General features: G+C 33.2%; 1 protein-coding gene across 1 annotated transcript in view; it reads left to right on the forward strand.

Annotated features, from left to right (window-relative positions):
- Positions 1-13,283, forward strand: part of Epac (Exchange protein directly activated by cAMP) — a 665,395-nt gene that overhangs the window by 151,905 nt on the left and 500,207 nt on the right. Inside the window, exon 2 of the mRNA XM_072525991.1 lies at positions 11,567-11,658. Coding sequence (XP_072382092.1) covers positions 11,608-11,658 — 51 coding nt within the window. The 5' untranslated portion in view covers positions 11,567-11,607. The remainder of the gene's footprint in view (positions 1-11,566; positions 11,659-13,283) is intronic.

Below are 13,283 nucleotides of genomic sequence, written 5' to 3' on the forward strand. Positions count from 1 at the left end.
AGCTGTAGTTGTGGTTGATTTGAATTTTTAAATTTTTAATTTTTTTATTTAAAGAAATAAAGTCGCATCCACCCAAAGGTTATTAGCGACATTTCTGTAACATTTGTAATAATATTAAATTTAACATTTGTAACAATTAATTAAGTTAATTTTTTGAAACATATTTATACATTTTAAGTAACCTAATAAATTGTTCGGAACTAAACTTTTGTTGAGGAGTGCTTTCAGGTTATTTGGCAAATTGTAAGACTGTCTTTGATTTACATATTTAGGACAGTCTATCAAGAAGTGCTTTATATTGTCTACTGTATTACATGTTTCGCATTTTGGAGGTTCACTATTTGAGAAGGGATAGGCATGAGTATACCTACAGTGTCCAAGTCGTAGACGTGTAATAATAGTTTGGCATCTTCTACTTCTGGCTGTGGACTTCCATGAAAAAATATCACTTTTGATGGTTCTGAGTTTCGAACTAGAGTCATTCCACTCCCAATTCCACGCACTTAACATCTTATTTTTGAAATAAACTTTTAGATCGCCTGCGATACTCCGACACTCTGTTTCTGATGTGTCACTGGTGATAGCGTTACGCGCACTAGTATCTGCTTCTTCATTCCCTTCTATGCCTATATGAGATGGTATCCATAGGAAGTGGACTCCTCTGAAATTTTCTTGAGCTTTCATTAATTCGGCCCTGATAATTTTCTCAATGGGGTGTTTAGGGTATACATTTTGCATAGCTTTGACTGCGCTGAGAGAGTCAGAAAGGACTAGACAACAAGGGATGTTTTTAATTAATGTTGGCTTAACTGAGATGTGTCACTTTCCGCTTCCGATGCCTCACTGCTAATATAATTATAGATTTTTTTCATTATGGACGTGAATTTACGTTTTATGGATCTTTCCTTTATATGGGGATAAACTTGACTGAGCATATGGGACAAAGCTGGTAGGTCTGTGGTATATTCTTTAATTGTGGTTATAGGATCTGCTGACCTCGTGATATTCATTAGGAGCATGTTAAGTTGATCAACGTTTAGAGGGAAAGGTAGAGGGTGATTTTCTATGAAGTTTTTAGCAGGGTCAAGTAAAAGAGAAAATGAGCATTCAGAAGTGCTTGCTGAACTAATTTTAGCTTTTTTAGATTTTGCTTGGACTTTAGGTGGTGGAAAAATGTTACATTCTTTTGAAGATGGATCTGCTTCAGGTGAAATAATTTCATCAGTTTCTTTTTGGTTGATTAATTATGTGACTGTCCTTATTTGATGAATCTACTTTGTTCGGTATCTTCGGGATATTAGAAATAGACATTTGTTCACAATGAGAAGGGTTTGTGTCATTGGATGATTGCAAAGATATATTTGTTGCGCTGGATACCGACGCTTCATTGTTTTGGTTAAGTTGAGCTAGTGGCTCGGAGCACTGTGAAGCGATGTGCCCTGGCTTCTTGCATCTAAAGCAAACTAAACTGTCTTTAGAAATGAATATTCTTAATGTCGTGTTGTCAAAAACAAGAGTAAATGACTCTGGTAGTGTTAGATTGTGAGGACGGATATAGATTTGTCTTCGAAAACTAAGGATGTGATTGTACTCAGGCATAGAAGCACTTATTTTAAGGAAGGTCATGGGGAAGACACGAACTATGCCGATTTTTTGTAACTCACTGATTAGCAAGTTGTGCGGTATTGAAGGACATACGCCGGAGAGCACAAGTCGTTCCGCTGGTGTAACTTACCTTCTTGCTCTGACAATTTCACCTTGTATTTCTATTTGACCATGATTATTCATAAAATCGTCCACTATTTGTTTATTGGATAAATACATACATATGCGATTATTAGATAATCTAGAAGAGAAGATTATATTTTTAGGTTAAATTATATTTCCAAGTGGGAGAAGGTAGTCTTGAAGTTTGGTGTTTTCTAAGGCACTAAAGATTATTGCTTGGGACTTTAAAGGAAATTGCACTCTCGACGCTGCCGAAGAGTATGACTGTAATGTGTTTATTTGATTTTGATGGTCTTGTATTGTAGAACTGTTTTGTGATTCCATGTTTGAATTCATTTCGATAAACGTTTGTGAAAAGTAAGTCCGACTCTGTACACCGCTTTACTAAAAGCGGTTTTTTGCTGGTAAAACTGGATTTGTTTATTGACAACAATAACAAATAATTGCAATTTGCTGACTTTAATGCTAATTTAACTGGATATTATGTAAGGAGTTTGTACACTTACAGTTTATTTTAATATATCACTAAGATTCATAATTTATAACTTGCATTAAACTTTGTTAATGGTAAAAATATTCGGAGCCCATATTGAATACAACATTATAATATTATAATTATCGATGCAGAACCGAACTCCGAATTTTTAAATTATTGACGTGGATTTTAAATCAAATCAGACAACAAAGTCTTGTCTGGACAAACGAGGATTTATTAGCAAATTTAATTTTTAAAGGAATGGTTACAACAACAAAAGAATAAAATATAAATATATATATATACTTAAAACAGCAGAACATTATCTTTTTAGAAAAAATGATAAAGGCAGAACTATATAACCAAAGAAAAATTCACAAACTCAGATATTACAGGCCAAAATATTACTTAGGATAATTGGTTTATATCAATGTCTTTGGCACTCGAGATACTCCAAAATCACAATTTTATCTTGGTAGGGACTGTGAGAAATAATGTTCGTGAAATTCCTGAATTTTTGTTAGCAAAAACGAATGAACGAAAAACGCATATTTGGCCTTACTAAAGACATAAAATAGTAAAAAAGAAAAATACTAAGGCGCATCTATGGAGCGGTAAATGAAAATGGTGTCTGGAGAAGACGATACAACTTCGAACTCTATAGAATATACCAGGAACCAGATATCGTAAAACACATAAAGATAGGACGTCTGAGGTGGGTAGGCCATGTAATGCGGATGGAGCAAACCGACCCAGCTAGAAAAACGCTCCTTGACAGACCTATTGGTCAAAGAAGAAGAGGAAGACCCAGAACAAGATTCCTAGATAACATAGACCAAGATATGAGAAATATGGAAATACGTGCTTGGCGGGAGGAAGGCGATGGATAGGGACGACTGGAGAAAAATTCTTGGGGAGGCTAGGACCCACACAGGGTTGTAAAGCCAAAATGATGATGAAAGACATAAAATTAGTCTCATATAAACTCAAGTCAAATAAAGTATTAGCTATGCTGTCAAAATGCATTATACAGATGCGATCTGTGGAAACATAGCGGTAAGTCTAAGCTGCTATGACATTTTATAACAGCACCAAGAGAGGAGTGGACGTAGTGTACATTATTCTTTTTCATGCTAAATATTCCAGTGTAACTAGTCAAATAATGTATTATGAAAATCCTAACGATTACATATCATGCCATATATATTTAAAAATTCTTGCGAAAAAACTGATACCTAATGTCGACTAAAATTGTTACTCTTTCAGTGACTTTAAAGAACCGTATACAGAAAATTTAAGGAAAGCCTGTTGAAGGAGCTATAGGAAAGATAATTCAACCTTATCCTATGTTTGGGAAAGTATTTAGTATTTAAATCCGTAAAATGGTTTCGAAACACAATTCAGATTTCTTCTTTAATCTGAGCCTTCTAAAAATTGCAAGCAAAACAGATGTTGATAAAGATGTTAATAGAGACATGGGAAATCCAAAATTTCCATTCCACGACATGTCTCCTAAACTAAGAAATCCTTAGCGAATTGGTTTCTTGTACTCATACAGAGTAGATCCGAATAAAATGAAAAAGACAGTCAAGATTTGATTTCACGTAAAAAGTGTCTATGTATCTGTTTATACGTATTTCGCCCTAATAGGGCTCGTCAGAAGAGCTATTGATAGGCTTTCTCAACGTGAAAAATAAATCTTTTCTGTCTTTAAGAAGCAACAATAAAATGGCTTCGATATGGACGCAATAGCGACATCTGATAATAAATCCGTAAAATAGTTTCGAAACACAATTCAGATTTCTTCTTTAATCTGAGCCTTCTAAAAATTCTATTAACATTAACATTCTATTAATCTCTATTAACATCTTTATCAACGTCTGTTTTGCCTTGCAATTTTTAGAAAGCTCAGATTAAAGAAGAAATCTGAATTGTGTTTCGAAACTATTTTACGGATTTATTATCAGATGTCGCTATTGCGTCCATATCGAAGCCATTTTATTGTTGCTTCTTAAAGACAGAAAAGATTTATTTTTCACGTTGAGAAAACCTATCAATAGCTCTTCTGACGAGCCCTATTAGGGCGAAATACGTATAAACAGATACATAGACACTTTTTACGTGAAATCAAATCTTGACTGTCTTTTTCATTTTATTCGGATCTACTCTGTATGAGTACAAGAAACCAATTCGCTAAGGATTTCTTCTTAGTTGAGGAGACATATCGTGGAGTGCAAATTTTAGATTCCCTATGTCTCTATTAACATCTTTATCAACGTCTGTTTTGCCTTGCAATTTTTAGAAGGCTCAGATTAAAGAAGAAATCTGAATTGTGTTTCGAAACTATTTACGGATTTAATATCAGATATCGCTATTGCGTCCATATCGAAGCCATTTTATTGTTGCTTCTTAAAGACAGAAAAGATTATTTTTCACGTTGAGAAAGCCTATGAATAGCTTTTCTGACGAGCCCTATTAGGGCGAAATACGTATAAACAGATACATAGACACTTTGGACGTGAAATCAAATCTTGACTGTCTTTTTATTTTATTTAGTATTTATTTACATATTTCGATTTTAATACTTTTATAACTTTGTTAAAATATATAACCTTATTTAGTTACACACCTTTTAATTACTTTATTAAATATCCAAATTATCTTCTTCAAATTTCGACAGTAAAACTGACTAACTCATATTGTTTTTTTGTAGAATGTCACTTGCCTTAATCACCACACGTGTTCGGCAAACCATTTATTGTAATCCCCGACACTTAAAATAGAACATTTTTAAAAGACCAACTTTTTAAGGTCTTACCCAAATTATTGCGTTTCTTGAAATTGGAATGCATTTCGTAATTCTGTATCAAAGCTAGGGATGACAGCTTTAATTTATTACTAATGTACTTTACACTACTTCGAAATTATGGGGACCATCGGCAGAGTGGCCCTCTCATAGGTACTGAAGTTTTGTCTTTACACAAACAGAATCAATCAGTAGCTCAAAAGTATTCGAGATAATCAAAGTTCACGTTTACGATTACTTCTTCTAGTTGTGGTACCAGCGAGCCATTATGCGTCTCGACGTCTTCGTCAATCTGATATGTTGCTGTCGCTACCTGCCAATTAACACGTTTCAAAAAATGGCAAGAAAGTTTTTTCACAGATTGATGCCATTTAATGAGTTGCGCCGGGTATTTCCCTTATTTGCATATATCTATTATATTTATTATTTTTAATTATTTAACCAGCAATTTAAATACGTCCTACAAAAACATTAGTATCTCGATGCCAGGTTAATTAATAAATAATTATAATTTTTATTTCATTTGGGTAGTAAGATTCATCTAATTTAATCAATATTTATATTAAAGGTCCTTCGTGTATTTTTTACTTACTTCAACCTAATTTATATAATTAAATTTGGTTATAATTATATACAATTTTTAAATTTATTTCTACTTTTAAAATTTTCAATGCAAGCAATTTTAAATTAAATATTTTTTTTACTACATAGTTTTTCAACTGAGTACCTTTATTATCTATTTGCAACGTGTTACATTTTTGTTTTTTTTTTTTATTTAGAAAAAACATATAATCCCCATCAACCACGCAGGGTTATTAGTGGAGTAACGTACACAAGAGTTCATTTTATTTACATTAAATAGATGTATATAAATGTAAATCTTTTAAATAATTTATTACATGGTCAGTGTTTATGGTTAAAGTGGTTTTGATGTCATCTGAGATTCCATATTTTCTTCTTGTTTCTTCGTGGTACTGGCAGTCAATCAGAATATGCTTCACCGTCAATGGGAGAGAACAGTTTCTGCAGGTTGGAGAAGGTTCTTTGTTGATTAAGAATCTATGGGTCAGTGCAGTGTGTCCAATTCTTAGTCGGTTAGTTATTACTTGATCCCTTCTATTGGATGGATTATTCAAGATGATCTTCACAAGGGGATAAATCTCATATAGTTTGGTTCCTGAATCTTTCCAGTAGTCTTGCCATATGTTCATACAGTGGTCTTTAATTAGGTTTTTGAGATCGGAATATGGGTAATTTATTGATTTGGTTGTGTATTGTAAGTTTATTCGACTTGTGTTTGCTAGGTTGTCCACGTTTTCATTTCCAGCTGTTCCTACATGCGACGGTACCCAGATAAATGCTACTTCTTTTCGAGTTGATTGAATTATATTTATCTCATATTTTATACCTAGCCCGAAATATTGGATTTGTAGGGTATATTTGTTTTACACCTAATAGAGCACTTAATGAGTCAGTGATGATGACACATTTATTCTCACTACGCGTTTTGAAGAAAATTAAGGCTTTCAAAATGGCTGTGGTCTCGCCTGTGAGGATGTAGAAGTTTGTAGGTATGGATATAGTGTGAGTAGTGTATTTACAGTAGTATGCAGCAGCATGTCCGTCATGAGCTTTAGAGGCATCACTGAAAATTTGGAGATGATTAGGATAATGAGATATCACTTCGGAGTACAAGTGTTTAATGAAAATTAGATTTGTAGTTGATTTGGGGTATTTTGTGAGGGTTAAATCAATGGTAAGTGTTTGGATTATCCATGGAGGAAAATTTACACTGACTTGTAGAGATCGATTTAGCTTATCGATATCAAAGTTACAAGATTTTATTCGTTCTATAAGGGGAGTACTATTTTTAGTTGGTTTTGTAGGACCAATACTAGGATGGCAAATTTGGGAGAATATTGGATGTTGTTTCTGTACTGATATTTTCCCTATATAGTTTAGAGATAGTTGTTGGCGTCTAACATATAGAGGTGGTTCTCTCGCTAAAACTTGTAAGCTACTAATAGGACTAGTTCTGAAGGCACCCAGTGCTAATCTCAAAGCTGTAGATTGTATGCTATTTAGTTTTTTTAAAGCAGTTTTGCTTGCAGCACCGTAAGATATGCAACCGTAATCTAATTTACTTCTAATAAGTGATTTGTAAAGGTTAATTAATGTTTTACAGTCAGCACCTCAATATTTATTAAATACTATTTTAGGTATGTTTAACCGGTTTTGGCATGCTTGTTGTAATTTATTAATATGCACATTCCAATTTAATTTTTTATCGAAAGTTAGGCCTAAAAAACTTACTTCTGTTGACTGCTTTATAGGTAAATCATTTAATGTTAAATTAATTGTATGGTGAGTGTTATTTTTACTAAAAATTACGTATTGAGTTTTTTCTGCAGAAAAATTGAATCCGGTTTGTAATTCCCTATTTTGAAGTCGATTTAACATAAGTTGTAATATATTTGTTGCTAAAACTAGGTTATTAGATTTGGTGTAAATAACAATATCATCCGCGTAAATGCTAGCTTTAATAGGAGCTCTGATTACATTTATGATGCTATTAAAAGCCACTAAAAATAGGGTTGGACATAAAATGGATCCTTGAGGGATTCCATTATCTAGCATTTTTGGAGAACTTGTGATTCCATTTATTCTAACTTGTATAGAACGATTACTTAAAAAATTTTTATAAAAGCAAGCATGTTACCTTGAATTCCATAATTATTAGGTGTTGCTAATATAGAGTGTTTCCATGTCCTATCAAAAGCCTGGTTTATGTCAAAGAATATTGCTATCAACTTCTGATTGTTTGCAAAGGCTTCATTGACTGAGGTTTGCAGTGACATTTTTGTGTTAAATGATTTTGACTAACTATTTCTATTTAATATTTTTGTCATATTTTCTACTTATTCTGTATCTGTTTCCTTAGCATTTAACTCATTTCTTTTCATTGTTGTTTTGTATGCTAGAGAATCGTTTTAGGAAAATCCCGAATCTCAAAGAGACATAATATGTTGAATTCAGAGAGGATTTTATTACTTGCAAATATATGATGCCGGTTACTGAATCTTATTTTAAATCGACTAATTTTTATTACTCTGCTCATCACGCAGTTTTCGAAAAAACAGTTTTTTAAATTCTTTTCTTCTTCTTCTTCGCGCGACTAGGATTACTCCTGTTTGTCTGCCTCTTATTCTGTTTCAGTCGTTGTTGACTGTACATTATCTTTCCACCTTTTTGGCGGCCTTCCAACGGGTCTTCTGCTATACGGCTTGTTGTTTTTACAGATTTTCGCTAATCTACCTGGTCCCATTCGGTTTACATGTTCGTTCCAGTTTTTTTTTCTTGTTTTTATCCACCTGTTAATATTTTGAATTTTGCATTGTTCGCGTATACTTCTGTTGGTTTGTCTATCTCTTAATGATATGCCCGCTATTGATCTTAATACTTTCATTTCGATATTGTTGATTTGTTGTTTCGTCTTTCTTGTATCGGTCTTTAAATTATTTAAATTATAAATTATATTTTATTATAAATTCCTTTCTTGTCTCCAAAATTCTTACTAGCTTTGACGTCAGTCTATATGACGTTTGGAGTGTGTCTCCAAATTACACTTTTTATACTGGTCCTAGGGTATTTTGTCTCTCTTACTTAATTTTCTATATTTTCGATGTTGTTTCATTTGTGATATAAAGCAAACGTATCGACCAAGTAACGTAAACAAAGAACTTTGGAACTATAAAAGACTTCTCTGGAGATCAGATTCTTCTAAACCTCTCCAAGAATCTTTTCTACATACCATTACTTACGGCACTTCTTCGTCTTATTTCGTCTAAAATACTCTACAAGAGTTAACCAGTTAGACTGCATAACGCTTACCTACAGTCTCATAAGTTTGTTAGGAAATAATTCTCTTTTATCTACTTACTCTCACATCTACTCACTCTCTTCAGTTAGAGCTCATTCAACTTTTAAATCTTAAGGGTTTTCGCTAGTTAAATGCGCCAACAACCATCCCAGTCTACTTCAAGGCTTTGGCTCAGATATTTTAACATGTTGTTCATTTGACAAACAGAAACGTTCCATTATTACAGTTCTAGGCCTGAAATGGGACCCTACGACTAACTTTTTTGCTTATTCTTCCCGTCTCTTTACAAGCCTTGTACAAAGCTTGTTATTCCTTTCTAAATCAGTCCTATTTTTTTGTTTTTACTTGTTTTTATTTTTTATGTTTTTTTTTTGCTGGCCAAATGTCTGCCACAACAGTTGTGGTAATCCAATATATCTTGTGATGATGAAACATCCGAACATATACAACAGACATACATACATACAAAACAGTACTTGCATGTGCTAAATTTCTCTACACAAGACACTCTATCGCAAGATTTGAGCTCTTGGCATCCGTATTGATGACTAATCTAGTTACCTTTAGCACAGAACTTTTAAGTGCGATCTTTCTGTTTGGTGTAATTTCATGGGTTAATTTTTCTATCCATTAAATTGTCAATTATATTATACTTCTTCTTCTTCTGGTTCCTATCCGTTTCGGATGTTGGAAATCATATTGGCAATCATGACCTTGCTTGCTGCGGCTCGAAACAGCTCCGTTAAGGTTTTCTTAAACCATGTTCTTAAATTCCGCAGCCATGATATTCTCCTTCTACCGGGTCCTCGCTTACCTTTGACTTTACCTTGCAATATAGACTGCAGCAGGCATATTATACTAGTACACATAAAAGTACTGGTACCATGCTCTTTTTTTTGTACTTGGCTTGGACAATTGTCATTCAGCTAGTCACAATCAGCATGAGCTTTATTATCGAATTTAACATGCTCTTTTTAAACCGTATACAAATAAAATTTTAAAGCCACTTGTGAATTTTAATCATCAATCAGCCAATCCCGTCCACTGCTGGACATAGGCCTCCCTCAGTTCTTTCCAGTGTTCTCTACACTGGGCCGCTTGTAGCCAGTTTCCCGCTACTCTTTTTATGTCGTCGGTCCATCTAGTCGGTGGTCGTCCTCGGCTTCTTTTATAATTTCTGGGCCTCCATTCCATAATTCGTCTTGTCCATCGTCCATCTTGTGTTCTGGCTAAGTGTCCTGCCCAGTTCCACTTAAGTCTCGTGGTTCTTTCGATGACGTCTTGAACTCCTGATCTTTGCCTGTTTTGTCGGTTTGTTATGTGGTCTCGGAGGCTCACATTCAGCATTGCACGTTCCATGGCTCGTTGTGTAACTCTTAGTTTATTCGCAGATTTCTGCGTGAGTGTTAAAGTCTCTGCTCCATAAGTTTGTATAGGCAAAACACATTGGTTATAAACTTTTCGCTTGAGACACATGGGAATTGAACTTTTTAGAATATGGCTTAGTTTGCCAAATGCTGCCCATGTCAGGCCTATTCGCCTCTGTATTTCATTTGTTTGATAGTCTCTGTTTATTTTGATCTCGTGTCCCAGATATTTGTAAGTGTCTGTTTGTTGTATGGTATTATTGTCGATAGTTATATTTCCACTCATTACGAGATTTGTCATAAGTTTAGTTTTCTCAAAGTTTATCTTTAATCCTGCTCTTTCAGACAGACTTTTAAGCGAATGTAGCATAGAAACCGTATCCTGTAAGTTATCTGCGATTAATACGACATCATCTGCAAACCTCAGATGATTTAATCTTTCTCCATCTATATTGATGCCCATATCTTGCCATTGGGTGTTCTTAAATATTGACTCTAGAGCTGCCGTGAACAATTTTGGTGAAATATTGTCTCCTTGTCTTACTCCTCGACCTAAGCTGAATTTTTCTGTGTCTTCGTGTAGTCGTATACTTGATGTAGCGTTCTCGTAGATGTTTTTGATTAGTGACGTGTACCTGTAATCTATTCGGCTTTGATTTAGGGCTTCCAGTACGGTTTCAAACTCTACAGTATCAAAAGCCTTCTCGTAATCGACAAATGCAAGAACCAGTGGTATGTTGTACTCGATGCATTTTTCAATTTGATTTTTCAAATGTGAATTTTAATACAAAAGTAATATTTTTGAAATTGTAATTTAATTTTGTATTATTGTGAAGCAAGGAATCTTTCGCGGAAATTGCCTAACTGCAAGACATTCCCAAACGTAACAAGTACAGAACAAAATATCTAAGATTTCAGTTCACTTATTATATGAAACTAGCAAAACTATTAAAACTTATTTACATGTACCAATGATGGTTAAATCTCTAAATATATCTTTGTATGGATTTTTTTATGATTCACCAATTTGAACTTTGGGAAAAATTTTTGTAATTTTGTGAAAATTCTACAGAAAATTTAAGTAACCAATGAGTTTTTATTAATTTACCAGAAGAACTGGTAACAGTAATGAATTCAAAACAAGGAAAGTTCGGTCTACCGTAAAAAATAACCTGTATTCTATTAAATTTAAAACAATGACATATTTTTAAAAAGTGTTATAAATAACTTCTACATCTATATAAATTTTTCCTTCCTTCTACATCCAAATTTTAAATTAGAAAATGTATTTTATTCGTTTTGCGTTTCAGTTTTTCGCCAAGGCGACACAGGAAAATGCTGGTACGCGGTAATGTCTGGCACTTTGGAGGTTCGGGTGAATCAGCCAGAGAGTGACTCAAAGGTATGTAAATTTTTTAATTCTATACCGACCTTTACAAACAAGTTACGCACCATTCGACAAAGGTTGTCCTTTAAATGTATTTAAAATTTAAATTTTGTTTTTCTAGGAATTATAAACATCCAGTAGCTACTTCTCTTTTGCATCCGAAAAAAAGAATTCGTTGAAATTTCTTTCTAAATTTACATGGATTTTACGTTTTAAACTAAAATAAGTTTATTTGGGAATAATGAAGCGTATATACTGAGTTCTTTTTTGTAAATTCCATCGAATTCAATTTATAAATAACACTTAAAAAATTCGCTGTACCTATATATTCTTATTTTAATATTTAATTAAAATAAAATTCAAACTTAGGTATACTAGGTGGTGAATCTTCAACCGGGCCATAGGAAACTCAGTAGGAAATCTCAACTCTAGAATTCCTACTTCCCTAATATTTTACATTAAAAGTCATAATATACTATTCATTGTTTAGATATCAATAAAGTTAATGAAATATACTCAGTTTAGGAAAAATCAACAACGTTTTCTTCAGGCAATAGTGCGAACACTGCCAGATTTTTATTAAGCATCAGATATTCTAATTGACCAATTTCAGGTTTTACAACAATTCAAAGGTAAAAGTTTCAAAATACTATACATGAGTAAAGATTTATATGTAACAAAAATTTTATGCAATAAGTCTTGGATCTGCATGAGGCTGCAGAAAATGCAATACCTGCTTTTAAACCTTTCACTAGCAAAAATCATCTTCCGCCTCCTTGGTGGGACAATGAATGTAGTAATGTTGTGAATAACAGAAGACAAGCTATTAAATTATATAAGAAATCTCCTACAATGGCCAATTACATACAATGCCAAAAACTTGTATCAGAAGCCAAAATATTTCTAAAAAATAAAGCCAAAAAGAGCTGGATTGATTGGTGCTCAAAGTTGAATAAAAATATACCATCAGCAAGCTTATGGAATCAAGCTAGAAAATTAAACAGAAAACCAATTTCTTCTATAAAATGTTTTGACGATTCCTTAGAAGAAAAATTTTTCGATGAAATTGCTACACCGTCTGTAAAAAATTGCAAAACTTTTGACTATTCTTTCAATAAGCAATATCATTTTTTGTTGGAATCTTTTAATACATTAGAATTGGAATTTGCCTTAAAAAATCGAAATAGTACTAGTCCAGGTTTAGATAATATTAAATATCCAATGTTACTATATCTTCCTAAAGGTGACAAAATTTTACTATTGGAAATATTTAATGATATAATCATGAATAATTCAGTAATAGCTCAATTTGAAGATGTAATCATTATCCCCATACTCAAACAAGGGAAAGATCCTAATTCCGTTCACTCATATAGACCTATCTCACTTATGTCTTGTGTACTGAAAACTTTGGAACGGATGATTAAACATAGATTGGAATGGTGGTTGGATAAAAAGAAGTTACTTCCAGATTTGCAGTTTGGGTACAGAAAGGGCTGTGGTACCATATATGCACTTGCCACATTGGTAACGGACATTCAGAACTCCTTCTCAAGTAATATTTATTTACCGACAATAGTATTAGATATAGAAGGAGCATATGATAGTGTTTGTCTCGATATTTTAATGGAAAAATTAAT

This window comes from Diabrotica undecimpunctata, chromosome 3 (assembly GCF_040954645.1).
Source record: "Diabrotica undecimpunctata isolate CICGRU chromosome 3, icDiaUnde3, whole genome shotgun sequence".
Classification (NCBI taxonomy): Eukaryota; Metazoa; Arthropoda; class Insecta; order Coleoptera; family Chrysomelidae; genus Diabrotica; species Diabrotica undecimpunctata.